Source organism: Budorcas taxicolor, chromosome 11 (assembly GCF_023091745.1).
Source record: "Budorcas taxicolor isolate Tak-1 chromosome 11, Takin1.1, whole genome shotgun sequence".
In the NCBI taxonomy this organism is placed as follows: domain Eukaryota; kingdom Metazoa; phylum Chordata; class Mammalia; order Artiodactyla; family Bovidae; genus Budorcas; species Budorcas taxicolor.
The window spans coordinates 23,440,729-23,460,764 of NC_068920.1; the positions used below are offsets into that span (position 1 = coordinate 23,440,729).

At 37.4% G+C, this 20,036-nt stretch overlaps 1 protein-coding gene across 3 annotated transcripts in view; it reads left to right on the forward strand.

Moving 5' to 3' along the window:
- The window catches only part of CDKAL1 (CDK5 regulatory subunit associated protein 1 like 1), a 608,612-nt gene that overhangs the window by 199,373 nt on the left and 389,203 nt on the right, over positions 1–20,036 (forward strand). For all 3 annotated transcript variants that reach the window (XM_052648580.1, XM_052648579.1, XM_052648581.1), the window contains one exon: positions 16,184–16,304. In XM_052648580.1, coding sequence (XP_052504540.1) covers positions 16,184–16,304 — 121 coding nt within the window. The remainder of the gene's footprint in view (positions 1–16,183; positions 16,305–20,036) is intronic.

Here is a 20,036-nt window from a genome sequence, read left to right on the forward strand (position 1 = left end):
GGGAAATAGTGCCAGACTTTATTTTTTTGGGCTCCAAAATCACTGCAGATGGTGACTACAGCCATGAAATTAAAAGACACTTACTCCTTGGAAGAAAAGTTATGAGCAACCTTGATAGCATATTCAAAAGCAGAGACATTACTTTGCCGACTAAGGTCCATCTAGTCAAGGCTATGGTTTTTCCAGTGGTCATGTATGGATGTGAGAGTTGGACTGTGAAGAAGGCTGAGTGCCAAAGAATTGATGCTTTTGAACTGTGGTGTTGAAGAAGACTCTTGAGAGTCCCTTGGACTGCAAGGAGATCAGTCCTGGGATTTCTTTGGAAGGAATGATGCTAAAGCTGAGACTGCAGTACTTTGGCCACCTTATGTGAAGAGTTGACTCATTGGAAAAGACTCTGATGCTGGGAGGGATTCGGGGCAGGAGGAAAAGGGGACGACCGAGGATGAGATGGCTGGATGGCATCACTGACTCGATGGACGTGAGTCTGAGTGAACTCCAGGAGATGGTGATGGACAGGGAGGCCTGGTATGCTGCAATTCATGGGGTTGCAAAGAGTCGGACACGACTGAGCGACTGAACTGAACTGAAAATAATTTTCTTGATTTTTCAAAATATGCTGTGAAAGGGCACTCCTACACAGCCTCTCATCATGTGTAATCTCTGCTGTAGTTACTATAGTTTGAATATAGTGGAAAAAGGTGGATGTTGCTTCTACATGTTGTGAACACTTTCCAGTGTCCCTGGTGCAGTTAGATAGGTGGTAACTTCTTCATGCTGATAACTAAAGGAGCCAGAATTTATTGCAGTCTTTTTTTTTTTTTTCATAAGCCTGTTTATTTTACCTGTATGTTCTGTATTAACCTGTGATTACAGGTTGGTAAGCATTGCATTTTTGCCTCCTTTGATGTGTCAGTTGATGTTCTCTCCATCCTCTTTCCTTTCTCGCCTCTCCTTTAGTTTCCCCGAATAACCATAGTCGTTGACCTTTACTTATTTGTCCTCTATATTTCTTGTCTGTCCTAGAATGAATTTTTTATTCATCATATCTCTTTTAGATAGCACTGTTCAAATCATAATAGTTTTAGAAATAAGACCAAGCAAATTTCTTTATGACCCCAAACAGCAAAGTTCTCCCATAAGACTGTAAGTTGATTTCTTTACATCACTTTATTCTATAATAGATGGTTTGGAATAATGACTGGATAGGACTGTTCATGAGAGGAAACCACTGTGTCTTGTCTGGATATCTATAACTTTATAAATTATCAATCCTGTTTCTAGCCACAGAAATAATAAGCGGTCCCAGTATTATTTATCTGCTTCAAAAATAGCCAAGAGATGCTCTCCCAAGAGTCTTCTTTAAACATGGGATATAGTTGCATTTATTTCATTTTTGAAAATAAAAGTAGTTAAAGAACTTTAAGTTGGTCAAATACTTTTCTGCCATTAAAGCTTTTAAAACTCAAATGAATAAGTATGTTTCCCAGGTGAATTCTGCTATGCTAACTTCAGTGTTTTATATGTTTTGGTTGTGTTAATTTAATTACACTCGTTTTGTGTGTTCAGGTGAATTCTGCTATGCTAACTTCAGTGTTTTATATGTTTTGGTTGTGTTAATATAATTACTCTACTTTGTGTGTTATCACTTATGTTTTCTATTCAGAGATGCATGATCTTATGGTTTGCAGCTACCTTTACTGATAATGGGATTTATTGATAAGAAGACTTGAGTGTTTCATTAACTTCGATTTCTTTATTCCAGAGTGGGAGTCGGGTGGGTGCATAGTGTTGATTATTTCGTCAGGTTGATGATTGTAACGTAGTTTTCACATAACTGTTATAATGGTTCACTGGATTTGATTGTTCAAAACAAGGAAAGGAAATTACTTTAAGTTTGAACTTCTCAGGCTTCCCATGACCCAGCCCATGTGTTTGTGGTCTCAGTGATCTGTCTGGTAAAGCAGCTTCATCCTTCCTTGTTTAAATATTAAGAAAGACTTGCCTGCTGTGAAAATTGGGTTTACATGTTAACTCTTTGCAAAGTTTGATACTGCCTTGGCAGATTGCAGATTGTTGAATTCTCTAAAAATGCATTATTGTATTCTAAATTTTTGTGAGTGCTGTTCATGTTAAAACAGATTATAAAGTTTGAACATCAGTCACATTAATTATGTCTGTAATAATTTTCTTTTCAAGTATTTGGTATTCTCAGATGTAAAGATCTCCGAGTCCTGTAGTTCCAATTTCTGTTTACTCTACTTTATGGAGAAAGAAATGGCAACCCACTCCAGTACTTTTACCTGGAGAATCCCATGGACGGAGGAGCCTGGTAGGCTACAGTCCATGGGGTCGCAGAGTCAGACACGACTAAGCAACTTCACTTCACTTCGCTACTTTCTTTAGTAATGCCAATTAATCCTATTTTGACGCTCTCATAGAAGTCCTTAAAATTAATATAATTAAAAAACTTCAGTGTACCTAAGTTCTTTTATTGTAACTATCTTTTTAGAGAATTAGCATGTGGTACACTGCTTTTATACTCTGCTTGTGTATATGTGCTTTCTTACTATTTGGAAAAGTTTGTCTTCATTTAAAGACTCTACTTTGTTTAGTAAAATGTGGCAAGAATAGTTAAGACTCTAAACTTAGGGAAAATAATCCTAGCAGCTTTATTACATTTTTTAAATAGAGAGTAAAATTGTGGGTTGATTGTGGTGTTGTCTGTTTCAATATGACTGTCAGCAAAATAGTAAATTGTATTGGTAATTCTTCTTTAGTACTTTATAGCTGAGTTCTATAAAAATAGAAATACAAAGTGAAAAACCATGTCAGATCATGTTAGAGGTGTACTATCTTAAACCCCAGGAGCAAAAAATACATAAAATTTTGACATCTTTGAAAAATTTCTTAAAAATAGTTTATAGCCAGTAAAATCATATATCACAGACAAGTGAGAAAACTGGCAACATAGAGTAATTCGATGGCTCAGATGTTACTGGACAGGAAATTGAAATCTGATCCTCTCTTTTTCTTGAACATTTTGATAGAAGAATTTACTTAATGAGACAAGTTGTAGGTTGTCTTCTATTAGGTGATGTCCTTGGCCCTTCCTTAGAAAATTTAATCTTGCTAGCAACTGATGTTGAGAAAGAATGCTCAGTTAATATTAAAGTTTTGTATCTAATGTTTGAAGATGCACATATTTTCTTTGAAAACATCATCTCATAACCCTCTACAAAGCATACAGCATACATGCAGCCATTACTTCGGAGACTGCAAGAATAAACACCAATTTCACTTACTTACTAGTTTGAGGATGGAAAAATTCATTTGCAGAATCTCCAGTTAGGAGATCAACTATAGATGGATTTTTAAGTAGAAACTTAATCAGTACTACTGTTTTATAACAAAGCATATGCTGCATTGAGTAAGAAAGAAATAGTAATTGAAATGTCTTCGTAAAAGATGCCGTCCAACACATGAAATCTTTATTGTAACTGAAAATACAAGTGCACCATTTCTTTAAGCTGCCCTGAAGTCTGGTGCTGTAATGGGTGAGAATCATGGATTGAGACTATGCAGGGTTATGCTGAAATACTTGGCTCTGATGCTCACAGTGTCATGTTTAACAACCCACACAAGCTCCTTGGTTCTCCATTTCCTGGGCCATAAATTGTAGGATATGGTAGGTCCCTTCAACTTGGAAATTTTAGGAGTGTTGGGAGTCTGCAATATAAAATGAGCTTCTGAGCCCATCATTAGAAGGAAGTGGTGACATTTTGGACAGTGATCTCTAGCAAAAGTTACTGTAATGTCCGTAGCTTTTTCTCGCAGCCTAATCTCCACATGCCAGATTTTCCTTTTTTCCCCCTATGTTGTCTTACTTACAAAATGAATCTGAAGGCATTTGTGGCAGACACACTGTGCCTTTTTCTTCTCTGTGTCCTCATATTCTCCAGTGAAGAGGGTCTTGAATAAAGACAGTTCCCTCAGTCCTTTGCCCTTATTCCATTCCCTGGTATCACCCTCCTAGGTGATGACAGGCTGTGTACTTCCCAGTGTTGCTTAAGAGTTTCCTGCTTCTCTAAAACAACTTTCAGTTCTACCCTGGGGCGTGTTTTATTTTGGGGCTTTGAGACAGATACTTTGTATCTTGGTGGCTGGGATTGCTGGGGGGGTGGGGTGGGGGGAGTAATTTGAGAAGATTTAATGTAAGGCATGAACTTCACTTGCAGCAGTGATTCTCTAGAGTGTTTGCTGGGAGGGGGACCCTTCACCAGAATGGCAAGATAGTAGGGTCTTTTATTTGAACCTGGGGAAGCCAGGGGGGCTGGAGACTGCCACATGGCCTCTCACCTGGATTCATTGCCTTGTGAGTCACTGGTATGATGCTCAGGATCCTGTCACTCAGGTGTCCTGGGGTGAGAAGATAGCCATGGCCGTCCGGGCACGTACGCTTAGACTTACCCAGGTCAGGTGCAGTCCCTGGTGCCCTGCTTCTCTGCCTTCTTTCTCTTTCTTCATATCCAAGAAATTGTATCAGAATGCCAGTGAGTGATCTGAGAAGGATGACCTTGAATCTACTTTGATTTATACATTAAAAAAAAAAACCATTTGAAAACCTGATTATCATTATCAATGCAATTATTTGTGACCTATTTCCTAGCCCTCCAGAGGTTTAAAGATAAATGGAATCTGACTTTAACATACAGTGCTTTAAAGTTGTAAAAATCTCCCTGCTTTCTTCCTTTTGAGAAGCGTCATTTGCATTATAGGTCTTGATAGGATTACAGTTGCATTAATTACAGTAGCAACTGTAATTAACTTCTTTCTGGCTCTTTGTAGCTTACCCTTTCGTATACGTTAATTCATTTGTACTCCACAGGAACCTGGCATTGCTGACTATACCGTAATTATGGTACATTGCAGTGTACCATAATTTGAAACCTAGTCCTCTAATCTCCAGTTCTGTTAAGCTGCTTACCTTGAATGGAGGAAAGTGAGAAAGTGACACCTATTTATTATCTCCATCCCTCCTGACTATTGACTAAGGTCCTGGCTCACCTATTTCTAGTTCCCTGTCATATTCTTCACGTATTTTGTTCCTTTACGTGATTTCTTTTTCTCTCTCCTTCTCAGTGTTGCATGAGATTTTATTTTGTGCCATCATAAAAAACTTTTTTGTACGGAGTTGATAAAGATTTGCTGGTGGCTCAGCTGGTAAAGGGTCCACCTGCAGTATGGGAGACCTGAATTCAATCCATGGGTTGGGAAGATCCACTGGAGAAGGGAATACCCACTCCAGTATTCCAGCCTGGAGAATTCCATGGACCATATACTCCATGGGGTCGCAGAGTCGGACATGACTGAGCGACTTTCACTTCACTTCACTTAAGTAAAGATTTGCTATATCTTTTAAAAAAATTCTGAAAAGCATATTTTAGTCTTAATCTTGTTGTAAAGGTATTTAATTTAGGAAATGAGTGAGCACACATATTCATTAACTGTAAGCAACCAATAAAAAGTTAATCTAATAAAAAAAAGCTAAGAGATTCTGCAGAGCATTCTCTTGGGTGTTTTTTAAAGGGTAATTTTTGAAGATTTTAAAGTAAAACACAGTTTGTACAGTTTTTACTGTCAAATGATTAGGTCAAGAAAATCCTCCTGTGTGTTTTAAGGATATAGCCTATGTTCTAAATTGTAGTTTTGTGTTTAGGCCAGATAAGTACTGAAGCTGTAACCAGAGGATTTTGATGTGGATAGCTTTCAGCCTTTAATATTTCATAATCAGTATTAATTGTAATTTCTTGAATTAAGATTGTTTTTCTTTTCCCTCCAGTATTCAACACTCAAGGTTTGAATTAAGCTTTAAAAATAATGTTTGACCAGTCTTCTGATTAGAACTAAGAATTCATCTCAAACCCACATAATTTCTACCTCATAAACTATGTTTAGACACATTTAATTTTTGAAGGTGTGGTTTTTCACAGTGGAGCTCCTTTATGCCAAGTCTTAATAAGTCTTCTCAGTGAATTCTGATTGTAGTGATAGACTGGTTTTAAGAAGTGGGAAATGAACAAGCAGGAATTGTAGCCAAGATCTGCTCGCTGTGTTAGTAGTGTGGTGTCCAGATGTGCTGGGAAACGTATGTAGTAGTCATGTATGTAACTTGGCGCCTCTCCTGCTTGGCCTCCCACACTACTGTGTCATTTCTCCTTGAAGCCTTTCCTGATCTTTTTCCTTTTTTAAGGAAAGCTGACCACTCTCTCATGGTGAACCACTGTACTTAAAGACGTTGATCACCTCTGGCACTTCATTCCAGTTATTTGTTTGCAAGTTATTTTCCTCAAGACCTTAAATCCCTTTAGGGCAGAAGTCATTGTGGTGACTCAGGACAGAATAGGTTTTTTGGGGGTCGGGGTGTTTGTATTTGGGGACTCTTTATGTTGTACCTAAATAACAAATATAATATTTCAAACATACTTCATTTTTTTACTCATCTGTGGCACTTTGGAACTTTCTGTTCCAGTTATGCGTGTGCATTAGTGTGTTCTGTTGTGATATAAAATGTGCTTCCTCTTTGTTTTCCTTACATTTTTACACTTGTTTCACTGTCCACATTTCTGCAGAAAGGCAGTGACGATGCCTGTCACAAGGGGTTGAGGACCATGAGTGTGAACTGAAAGCCAATAAGCAAGTGCCGGATGCCCCCTTCCCTTCCTTCCTTCCTCTGAGGCTGCTTTTATACTGTTCCCACCTCTCCTCTGCCATATTTTATAATGATTTAAATAATAGCAGGAGGAACTTGACATGTTCATTTGTGATTGGACTTGGGGATTGGAGCTTCAGTTTTTGAAGGTTAAATGTGGCTTACAGGTTCTCAATTCTTGTATAATATCATTCTCTCTTTTTTTTAAGGACCCTTGAATGCCATCTGTTATTAGGTCTGTTATCTCTGCTTTCCATTCCTGGTACAGTAATTTGGGGGATATGGGTTCGAGCATGACCAATGATTAAGTTTTTGCATTACTGCCATGGGTGCTTTACTTACTGAAACTGAAGTGTTGAGTAGCTTTACTGCTATAAACATTAAAGTCTTGGAGCTACTTAACTTTAGAATTCAGGAGAGCCTGCTGTAGCCAATGACCTGAGTTCTTTAAGAGTCAGTACTAAGGTGGAGTTACTGACGTGGAACTGCTTGGACATTTCAGTATTTTGATGTACACTTGGTTTAGATTGTGAAAAGTAAGTTGGCACCATACAGGTCTCCTCTCATTGTCATAAAAGATATATCCACTTGGAAAAGAGGTAATTAAAACATACAGTTAAGTGCTTTTGGTAGTTTGCCTCCAGAGGGTATGTCCAACTGGTAGTTTGCCTCCAGAGGGTATGTCCATTAATGAAAATATCTTGCTTATGCAGATTGTTTATTATAAGTATTCTTTGTCCAGTGTGATGACTTTAAAATAGTTGCCATTAATTATACCAATAATGCTGTGCAAATAAAAGAAAAAAGAATTGCCTTAGAACATTCCATTCCAACATGTTTTCCTCTTTACATCTTCCATAGTTCCAGCTGCTTCTGCTGCTAAGTCACTTCAGTCGTGTTCGACTCTGTGCAACCCCATGGACTGCAGCCTACCAGGCTCCTCCATCCATGGGATTTTCCAGGCAAGAGTACTGGAGTGGGTTGCCATAGTTCCAGATCATACATTAATTTCACATCATTATAATTACAATATAAATACATTTTTGTGCAACAAGAGTTTTGATACTGAAATAACCCTCAAACTTTTAGGGGGGGTTAGGCTTTGTATTCTGTTCTTGTCCTGTCTTCCTCTCCAACCCCAAACTCTGAAAATACATGCTGGTAACATCAGAACTTTAGTAGGCTTTCTTCACTTTTACTTTGATTCACGCTTTGATTTCTGTCTTTTTGGACAGTTGATTCTTACTATTCTTCTCTTATTGTCTTTTTCTAAGTGTCATTGTTCTAGTTAACATTAAAAATTTTCATGATTGCTGAAATCTTAATAGTTAAAATTGGCACTCAAATTGTACTGATCTTGTGTTTTTGCATCAATTCTGGAATTTCAGGTAAAAATTTCCAGCTTAGATTAGCTGCTTCTCTCACTTAACCCAGCGTCTTTGTTTTGCATTGCTCTCTTCTTTTAAGATGACAGTATTTCAAGAGAGTTACTAAGTGTGACTGTTGGAGAATGCTGGCTTTCTTGGGAGGAGCCTACATCTAAAGAATGACATTGGTTGGAGTAGAGACAAACTTTTGGCCAAATTCTTGTTTTTCTGTGTAATTAAGTAGTTAAAAAGCCTTTGGAGGCTATGCCAAGAAACAGTGCCAAGCATTTTGTAGAAAAACAGAGTAAATTGAGCATTGGCTTTCTAATATTCTTAAACCATATTCAAATTGATGGGACTGTATTTACTTAGGTGAGAGTTGTGTTTGTAGTGCATTTACTCGTTTTTAGAAAATTTTGCTTGAGTATATATCTGCCTTCTCTTACCCTCTGTCCCCAGCATCGTGTTGGATTGCTTTATTAGGAAGTTTTCCAGCGGGCTGACCCAGAGCTTAGGGTTCAGATAGGTCTTTGGAATGTCTATTAATAGGACTGAATTTGTGTGAAGTGAGAGCAGTTAGTAAGGGATGAAAAAATTTGGCATGAGGCCTCTCTGGTGGTGGTGGAGGTGGGTGGTCACATATTAAGGAAATAGTGAATGACCTTTAAAATTAGGTGAAATGGATGAAATATTAAAGGAAAGTCTGGCTGTTTATAGAGCCGTTAGAAGAAAAAGAAATTAAAAGGGAAAGAAATAAACAATTGAAATACAAGCTGCCAGATTACCAGTGCTCCTCTAATGTGTAATGATATTCTAAGGCTTTTGTATAACTCACTGTAGTTTGAAGAATCAGAGGGGAAGGTTTGATTTTTACATGGAAACATAGTTTCATTAATAAATATGTATTTTGTAGGTAGTCCTATTTCTATCACCCTGTGTATGTGTCTATTTATATATACACATATTCCAGGGGTTGGTACGTGTCTGCTTGTAAATGACAATTATAATTGGATTCCTGATATGTCGACAGATTGGGTTTTCTAGTATGTATGGGTGGGATGTTTTTCCTCAGCTCTAATAATGTTCAATGCAGTTAGCCCTGTGAGATTTGGAAAAGATTATTTGCTCCTGAAAAATCCAAAAGAACATTGAATGTTAATTCAACAAGTAAAGCAATTATTGTTCAAAACATGCCTTTTTCATATAGGTTTGTCAGTATTATGAATTCACAAGTATGCATAGTGAATTATATAAAGCAAACTAGCTTTAGGTTCCATACTTTGTAATGTGTAATAATTTTAGCTAATAAAATGGTTTAATAACATTCTTTACTGAATTAGATCAAATGTAAAAACCAGCACAGAATCAGGGTTTTGTAGCTGATTTATAAATAACTGCTGAAAGCCTCAGGCTTAAAATTAAATTTGGTTTAACAGGATGACTTTTATGTGACACTTGTAACAACTTAGAAGTTTATTAAAGATAGTTGATAAGCCCACTGAGACATATTTGACCATTATTTAAAGGAGATGAAATGTGAATTTACATTGAAAATTGGAAAGATAAAAGATCTCTGGAAATAGAACATTTGAGTGTGTCCCATTCTACATATAAGGCAATCTTCTTTTTTCATCCTTGCATTAAAACCATACATTTCTGTTTTAATCACTTACATCTTTATTTCTGTCTCCTCAGAGGTCTCATGTTATTATCAGTTGACCTGGCCATCCTGAGCATAATTGTTTCCAACTGTTCCTATTAATACTTCCTCCTCTTATTATGTGTGATTGAAAAAGTGAAAGTTGCTCAGTTGTGTCTGACTCTTTGCGACCCCATGGACTATATAGTCCATGGAATTCTTCAGGCCAGAGTATTGGAGTGGGTAGCTGTTCCTTTCTCCAGGGAATCTTTCCAACCCAGGGATCGAACCCAGGTCTCCCACATTGCAGGTGGATTCTTTACCAGCTAAGCCACAAGAGAAGCCCAACAATACTGGAGTGGGTAGCCTATTCTTTCCCCAGGGGATCATCCCTACCCAGGAATTGAACCATGGTCTCCTGCATTGCAGGCAGATTCTTTACCACCTGAGCTATCAGGAAGGCCCGTTGAAATGATGTAAAAATTAATATTTTTACTCGGCTTTTCTTTCAAATTCTGTTGTCCTGTTTTCTTTTCTTCCTCTCCTTCTCTTTAGCCACAAAGGGTGATGAAATTCACAGTAGTCACAAAATAAATCAGTATTCATTGAACAGCGTTTTCTTTCCGTTACAGTGTTAGGCATCAGTGACCATCCAGAAGGAATTGAACAGAGAAGCCATGTGTGAGTGTCTAATGGTGGTCCATGTGGCTTGGTCCCTTCAGAAGTATAGCATGTTCATTTTCAATATAAATTTGCTCTCAGAGTTTCCTTTTTGCCTTCCAGATTTTTATTCCTTGAGCATGTTTCCCTTTCCTGAGTCCTTTTTTCCTATCTTTCTGTCCCACAGATAAACCTTGTTTAAGACATCTTCAGTTTTATTCTTTATTTTGCCAAATTTCAGTTTGTTTTAGAGGGTAATACTGATACCTACTCATATAATGGGTAGTGATTTGTATTAATATTAAGAGCATATGTTTTTATTCTGTGGTCTATAGATATAAGGAGTTAATTTGATGCAGCAATTCTGTTTGCAAAAAGATTTTTAAAAGAGATGGTATATAACAGGTGTAAAAGTTTTATACTGCTAGACTGTTTTTATTTTTATTTTTAATAATCATTATGTGATTGAATTTCCTTTCTTTCATCTTTGGCCAGATATAATGAAGGGCTTTTATATTATTTCCTACTTTATTTTTAGTGTAGTACATTTTTTCAATTAAAAAAAAAAAACCCAGACTATTGTTAGGTCTGCCACTCTTTAATGAATCATTGGATTGGAAAATAACTCATTATATCATCAGGCAGAGATATGTTCCTTTATTTGCATGTAGATAGTGGAGATGAATAATTTATCAAATGTTATTAGTACGGGCTCATATTGCTGAAGTCTCAGCAGGATATAATGAAATTTGTCTCATGCTAGTATGAAAATAGCATGCCTTTGCATAGTCATTATTGAACTTTTGGCATCTCTCAGAACTACTATGTTATCATGCCAATCTTGCTCACCTATTCATTAACTGGACTTGTGATGGAAGAGTTGAACTTATCTTGGAAATCTGTGAAATCTGGTATGCCAAATGCTTGCCTGAGTCAAGCTATGTTTCTCCATCAGAGCAAGAATTTTCAGAGTAAATGAAGTACTTAATGTTTCTTATTAAAGTGATTAGTACAAAAAGGCTATGACTAATGGTTTTATTACTTCTAGTCCTGAAAAACTATCTGAACAGGAGATGTTTAAGCAATATATCTTTCTGAATTGAGGGATGATGAAACATACATATAATTGCTTATATGAGTCTTATATCTGTGCTAATTATGTATTTGAAGTTATTTTAAATAATTGCTTTTAAAAATTTGGCTTTGATTAGCTTGTGGCATGACTGTATGTGAAGGTCAACAAATCTCCCCACAAGCAGCAATAAAACTGGACAAGTGGTCAAAAACAAACCATTCTGTCACTGTGGAAACTGACCAATAGCAGTCAGCAAACTGAGAAGTGTGTCTTTGTGCGAACAACTGAACTTTGGGTAAAAACAGTGTGAGTCTAAGGTGTTTGTGCTTTTGGTAAGAACAGTGTGAGTCTAAGGTGGTACTGTTTTTTTTCTTTCCTCAGCTCCATAGGCAAGGTTGTTCACCTAGGGCAGAGCAGGCTGTGAAAACCAGCAGCTTCACTGCTGCACCAGGAAGCCTCATTTGACTTGAAGAACTGTTTAGACTTTAATGGAAAGTGGCTAGGGGTGAGTAGGTTTGGTGCGGGGGGTGGGGGGCGGCGGTAGGTAGGGGATGGAGTGTCTCTGACTCTATATACCTGAAGTTGTAGCTTGTTTGGCAGAAGTAGTAGACAGACAGACTAGCCATAGCTTTAGCAGAGACTTCTGGGAAGTGAGACACAGAGAGGATGCTTGATAACTCTTCACAGACTGAAAGTTGATTAGAGGGTACATATGCCTAGCAGGGGCCAGAGCAGGCCCAAGCCACTTAAACTTACCTGTCTGCTGGAGCTTGCATGCTCACCCTGAGAAGATGGGAGAGGGCCCAAAAATGTCCAGGAGAAAGTAAAAGGTGGGGCAGACTTGAAAATGGCCCTAACATTGAATGTTCTCAGCTCACACACAGATTAGTCAACAACACATAGTTAGGAATTTTACTGGCTTAAGGTGTTTGAGCGTATGTTGACTAGTCCTTCACTTAGCTTTGCTATGCAGATACAGAATTGATTGCTAGAAAGTTAGTCTGGGGACATAAAAGCCAAAAAAACCAAGAAGGGAGATCAATGGCCATTCATTGTGGAGACATAGAATTCATAGATTTAGTCCAGGTGAATTACTAAACAAAGACAGCAGCAACCTTTAGGGGAATAAATGTGAATTGAGAATTGCTGCAATATATTACCTAAAATTTCTAATATTTAATAAAATATTATAATAGATACAAAGAAACCAAATATACATGTAAGTGAGCCACTTTGCTATGTAGCAGACATTAAACACAACTTTGTAAATCAACTATGCTTCAATGAAAGGAAACAAAACCAAGTATAACCATAATCAAGGTGGGACAAAGCAGTAAGTATCAATTGTCTTTGGCCAGAAATGTTGGATTTAGAAGACAGAGACTTGATAGAACTAAGTGAAGTGATGTTAAAAGGCTTAAGAAAAGGATGATGACAATGACTTGAATAAAGAATGACAAAATAATGGAAATTATATGAGAACCAGTAGGAAATCTGGAGTTGAAAAGTACAGTAGCTGAAGTGAAACATGCATTAGCAAGGCTCAACTGCAGATCTGAGATGGCAGAAGAAGAACATTTGTGGATAGACGAAGAGAAAGACCTGACTTGGGTAGAAGAGAGATGAAAAATGAGAAAGGCCTCAGAGACCAGTGGGACATCCGGCACACCAACAGATGTATCATCATGGGAATCACAAAAGAATCCAGTAAAAAAGCAATAACAGCAACAACAAGCTTCCCAAAGTTGATGAAAACTGTTACTTAGCTTTTTGGATCCAAAAGTGAGTTCCATGTGGAAAAATCCCAGAGATCTGCACCTATGCACATCATAGTCATTGTTGAAAGAGAGGGAAAAACTTTATTGCATAAGACAAATGACATATTAATACTATGTGTAGGAGAACAACAAGATTAATGGTTGACTTCTCATCAGAAGCAACAGAGGTCAAAGATAGTGGAGTGATGCATTCGGTACTCAGAGAACAAAACTGTCAACTAAGATTTCTATACCTAGCAAAAGTATCCTTCACAAATAACAGCAAACCAAAGACATTTCCAAATAACATTTTTTCTTGGTTTACACGAACTATTAAAGATAATTTTTCAGGCAGAAAGTGGTGCCAAATGGAAATTCCCAGGAGGAAATGAAGAGTGCTAGAAGTGGTGATTATGTGGGTAAATATATTGTACTCTGTACATAGATATTTTTAACATTAAAAAAAAACATGCAGTTGTATAAAACAACAATTCTAGCATTATATTTTTGAGTTTATACAACTATTTGAGGGCTGCCCTGGTGCCTCAGATGGTAAAGAATCTGCCTGCAATGCAACGGACCCTGCTTTGATCCCTGGGTTTGGAAGCTCCCTTAGAGAAGGGAATGACTGGCCACTCTCTCCAGTATTCTTGCCTAAAGAATTCCATGGACAGAGGAACTTGGCGGGCTACAGTCCATGGGGTCGCAAAGATTCAGACACGACTGAGCAACTAACACTTTCACAGCAGTGTATGTTAATATATGTGATGACAATAGCACAAAGGAGGAAGAAGGAAAAGAAATGAAGCTGGGACAGTTGAATATCTGTGTGCAAAAATAAAGTTAGACCTTTATTAAAAAAAAGTAACACAGTGGGCCCTAGACCCAATTATTAGAGTGAAAATGATAAAACTTGTAGAAGAAAATGTAGGAGGAATCTTTGGGCTCTCGGTCTAGTCAAAGAGTTCTTAGATATGACACCCAAAGCATGAGCTATAAAATAAAATATAGTAAGTTGAGCTTCATTAAATTTAAAAAAGCTTCAGTGTTCAAAATATGCTATCATGAAAGTGAAACTGTAAGCCACAGACTGAGAAAATATTTACAAATCATATATGTCATAAAGGTCATATAACCAGAATATGTAAAGAATTCTTATAATTCAATAATAAGACAAACACTACAACTAAAATATTGGCAAAATACTAGAGTAGACATTTGCACTGGTGAGGGTTCCCCAGAGAAAGAGAGCCCAGTAGGGTGTGTGTGTGTGTGTGTAAAGGCATGTCTTATTATGTTACATGCTCCCACCATCAAGGAGGCTGAGAATTCCCAATAGTCAACAAGGTGAAGACTTCAGAGACCTGATGTGTAGTTCTGGTCCAAGCCCAAAGGCCAGAGAATCAGGAGAGTTGATGGTGTAAGTTCTTGCAATTGGGAAGGCATGAGACCCCAGAAGATCTAATATTTCATTCTGAGTCTGAAGGCTGGCAAAGACCGATTAGTCAGCTCAGTAGTAAGGTGGGAGAAGTTCCCTCTTACTCAGCCTTTTTGTTCTATTCAAGTCTTTGATTAATTGCGTTATGCCTACCAGTGTTAGGCTGAGCAATCTGCTTTACTCAAGTCTGCTAATTCAATATCAGTCTCATGTGGAAACACCCCCACAGACACACCCAAAATAGTGTTTGGCTAAATGTCTGGGGACCCTGTGGCCCAGTCAACTTGACGTATAAAATTAACCATCACAACATATTACCAATTGGGAATACAGTTGGCTAATCACATGAAAAAGTGCTCAGTATCCTTATCATCATGGAATGCATAGTCACTCAAAGCACAATAATATACCACAACATGCCCACTAGAATAGCTGTTCTCAGAAGTTACAGTATGAGGTCTTGGTGATGTGGAGAAACTCAAACCCTCATACATTGCTGGTGGGATATAAAATGGTAGCACTCCTTTCAAAAACAGTTTTTTCTTATAAAATTTAAATTTACAGCATAACCTACAATTTTCCTAGATATCTATCCAAGAGAAATGAACACATATATCTGCATGAAGATCTGTATTCAGATATAGAAGCTTTATTATAAAAGGTGTTAATTGGAAACAGTCCAAATGTTCATCAGCTGGTTGATAGATTAACAAAATGTATCTTTGGTTTGGGAGCAGGGATAGACTATAAATAAGCTTGAGGGAATTTTGGAGGTGATGTTCTAAATGTTCTAAAAATGGGTCATGATGACTGTACAGCTGTATAAGTTCATTTAAAATTGTTGAATTGTGTATGTACAATGGGTGAGTTACATAGGATGTACCTCAGTGGTATTATTAAAAAATTGTATGTATGTGTATAAATAAAATGGCAAAATAATAATTAGGAAATATCAAGCAGATGGAAATTCTTTGTTCAGTTTTTCCAACTTGTCTGTAAGTCTACAGTTAATTCAGAATTTTAATGGGTCTTAGTGTTCTGATTCTTTTGTAATGGTTTTTGGAAAATTGTTTAAAAACTTTTTTTTTTCTTAAAAATCCAACCCTCATGTGTCATTTTATCTCAGCTTTTTATTTTTTACTTCTTTGATTGACAGTTTGCCTTGAGCAGATGATCTGCTTTTGCACTTGGCCTTCAGGACCAAGTAAACCCTTCCTACTTCCTGTGCATGTCTGTGTTAGACCACTCAGACCTGTGGCATGACATTCTGAAGATATTCCTATTTCTCTCATCAGTGCAGTATAAATGTGCAAATATTCTAAGCAAGGCACTTATGACTGGAGGACTTGGCCACAGCTGTCTTTCCCTTTGGTAGTATTACTTAGGGTCAATGATCATATCTTCTCTGGGTCATTTTTGTTTGTTTTCATAAAAGAAAAAGTTAAATGCAAATATCAACACATTTGTTGAAAGCAGTAAATTAAAGTGATGTTGTATGACTCATGCTCACATATATTTATGTGCTTTATTTGAAGGTCACTCTGTGAGACTGTTGGGTCAGAAAAAGGATAATGGAAAACGTTTGGGGGGAGCACGACTGGATTTGCCAAAGATTAGGAAGAATCCACTGATAGAAATCATTTCCATCAATACGGGGTAAGCTTCTCTTGCACTTACTCATTTAACATTCAGTGTACTCTAGTTTTTTGTTTGTTTGGTTGGTTGTTTTCCTAGCTATATGATATAGGAAAGTAATTGAACATTTCCATGGGAAAGAAAAATAAAAAACGACTTTTTTAAAGAATCATACCTGAATATCATTCCCTCTAAGATGTTCCCTGTACACAGTTACACTTATATTTGCAGCAAGGGTTTTTGTCTTTATAAAGATAAAAAATAAAAAAATTAACATTATTCTAACTTCTCCTTTTTGGTTAGAAACACGGATTTTATTTTTCAGCTCTGCCCTTGGATAAAATCTTTTTAAGAAGAGTATTAACATTTTGTAAAATGGTTACTACACCCATCATCTTTGACTATTTTTTGAGTGGATTTTATAGTAAATATTGCCCAAGATCCTAACCATATTCTGATTCTTAACTATCTGAAATGAAGGTTTTTTCAGTGTTACTTTTATGAGCCTTAAACTGCAAATAAATACACGCTGTGACTGGATATCAAGTACTCTGAGTTCCATGTTGATCTGAAGTTCTGCCTGACTCTTAACTCCTGGGATAACGAGTCATACTTGGTTTTATTTCCTTTTGTTTAAATTATGACTGCATCTGATAAAGTTACTTATTTCCCACTTTGATTTACATTATCATAGGCTGATAATAAACTTAAATTTAAACATCAAGGGGTCCCTCCATTTATGCATCTGCCTCACATTTCCCACAGATTTAAGCCTTCCTGCTCCTTTAAAATTTTATCTTCCTTCCCTCTTTTAAAAAATGGTTCTTTACCTGCCCTTTGCTTTCTTCATGCCCTTTCCCATTGAGAACAGGTGAACTTATCTCTCCTGCTTCAGCATCTTCCTGCCTCTTTCCCAGCCCGTGCCATCCTTTACCCCTACACTACGGCAAGTGTGTTGTCACTGGTCATCTTTGCTCTTGTCTCATCACCTTCTGGTTCATCCCACCACTGCGGCCAAAGACCAGGGAATGTTGATTTTTCCCTGAAAGCCCTGGGGGACTTTCAGCTGACTTTGTGAACTTGTCCAGGACTAACTCTGGCTCTCAGTGTGGAAGATTCAGAACCCCGCCGCCGCCCCAAGCAAGTCTTACTATTCTCCACTCACTTCGGGCAGTCCTGCTGCCACTGTTGTGTGCCCCTTTCTGTGGGTGGCTGCTTGTCCCTCCCTCATGACTGAAGGCCTTCCTCTGCACCTGCAGCATTCCCTATCTGCCTTGACTGTGGCACTTTTCAGAACGTATACTTTATATTTTCTACCGCATCGTGAGCATCCTGAGTTTAGAAAGTATTTCAGTTGTCACTGTTACTACCTCTGACTTCAGTGTCTAGTACAAAGTGAGTACTCGATAAATGTTGAATTAATGTTGTATTTTTAAATTATTTCTGATTTATTTGGCTATACATTTTTCAAAATTTCCCATAGGTAGCCATTGTAAATGCATTAAGTTAAATTTCTTCCCCTATATTATAATTTAACATTTTCTTCTCTGGGACTTAATATTTCTTAAAATGAGGCTATGGACTTTTTAAAGCTTGCTGAATATTTCCTTTCACTCTCTCATCCTCTTACATCTCTCTTATCACTGTATAGGATTGCACCTTAGTAAGTAAATTAGCAAACATTCTTCCACTATTAAGAGGATTCAGTTCATACTGTCACTCCTTGAGGTAAGAGTTTCTAAACTTTTCCGACTGCTAATCATTCTTCGGAGTCAATTGGAGCCTTATCACTTGTTCCCAGATGAAAGTATCTCTGTGAGTGTTTGTCAACGATATCACTCTTAACATCTTTACCTTGAATTTTTTTTTTGAACCTCTGATAGAGCTCATAGCTTTTTTTTTTTTTGTTTATATTTAAATATTTTAAGAGTTCTATGGGTAATTATTTCTTTCAAGTGAAAATGATCACCTCCATCAAAATCTTACGCTTTTCAAAGTTTTATGGCTTTCAAATTAAATATGGATATACAAGTTTCATTTAAATGTTGTATTTATTAGTTAGGGAAAGGATTCATTTGTAACAAATTTCATTCCATGTATTGATAAATTATCAAAGTGACTGTTAAACTCTACAGTTTTACAGTTCTAAATTAAAATGTAAAAGGGGTATATTGGTTGCTTTAGCCAAGGAACAAATTGAAACTCTCAGATCATGCTAGATTGTGGATGAGCTGAGACGACTATTTATTTGATCATATTGTGTATAATATGAGTATCTTTATTTCTTAAGTAACACTTATCTTTTCCTTCTATACTGTCCCAATTTTATGTTCAATTATTTATCCTTGCTGTATTGCATGTATAAATTTGGTCCACTCTGTTCCTTGTCCCAATTTACAATGTCCTTTTTTTTTTTGAGATGAACCTTTTGAGGTTAGCTGCCCCTTGTCCAATGTCACTCTTGTTTCTAGACTGTCCCTTATGGGGTAAGGACCCCTTGTAGACATAAATAGGCACATGTTGTCTAATAGGATGATAAAACTATATGGATATGACTCAATACAAGTAAGAATAAGATTAATCATTGCATTGGAAAAGACTCTGATGCTGGGAGGGATTGGGGGCAGGAGGAGAAGGGGACAACAGAGGATGAGATGGCTGGATGGCATGACTGACTCGATGGACGTGAGTCTGAGTGAACTCTGGGAGTTGGTGATAGACAGGGAGGCCTGGCGTGCTGCAATTCATGGGGTCGCAAAGAGTCAGACATGACTGAGCAACTGAACTGAATGTATGTATCAGTGCCAAAGAATATTCAAACTACCATACAATTGTGCTCATTTCACATGCTAGCAAGGCAATGCTCAAAAATCCTTTAAGCTAAACTTTAGCAGTACATGAACCGAGAACTTCCAGATGTACAAGCTGGATTTAGAAAAGGCAGAGGAACCAGAGATCAAATTGCCAACATTCATTGGATCATAGAGAAAGCAAGGGATTTCCAGAAAAACATCTATTTCTTTGACTACACTAAAGCCTTTGACTGTGTGGATCACAACAAACTGTGGAAAATTCTTAAAGAGATGGGGATACCAGACCAACTTACCTGTCTCCTGAGAAACCTGTCTTCTGTATGAGGGTCAAGAAGTAACGGTTAGAACCAGACATGGAACAGCAGACTGGTTCCAAATTGGTAAAGGAGTATGACTGAACAATAACAACAACAATGTATGTTAAGTGCTTAATATGTGCCAGACACAATTCTGTGAAATGCATATTTTCTCCTGTATTTAATCCTCAGAATAGCCCAGGAGATTTTTTTAGTAGATGAGGAAACTAGGTTACAGAGAGTTTGGTGACTTCACATTGTCCTGCAGCTAGTAGGTGGCTGAGACTGTAACTTATCCACTATTCCCATCAGATATTTTTGTGGGTTCATAGGAACACGGAGTCATATTAAGTGAGGGGACAGAATAATCTTTGCATTATAATAACATTTGAAATGCTATAGACTCTCTCTCTCGCGCTCTCTCTCTCTCTCTCTCTCTCTCTCTCTCTCTCTCTCTCTCTCTCTCTCTCAGTATCTGTAGGCCAACCATGTTTCTTGCCTGTGGTTCTGATAGCAACCCAACCAGGAAGGAACATGTGCCTGGGTGGTAGTTTTGGGAATGAAAAGCTAGGGTGGCAGAACTGTGAAATGGTTAAGGAGATGGGCTTTGGCATTCTTTGGTGGATTTATTTGTTACCATGGAG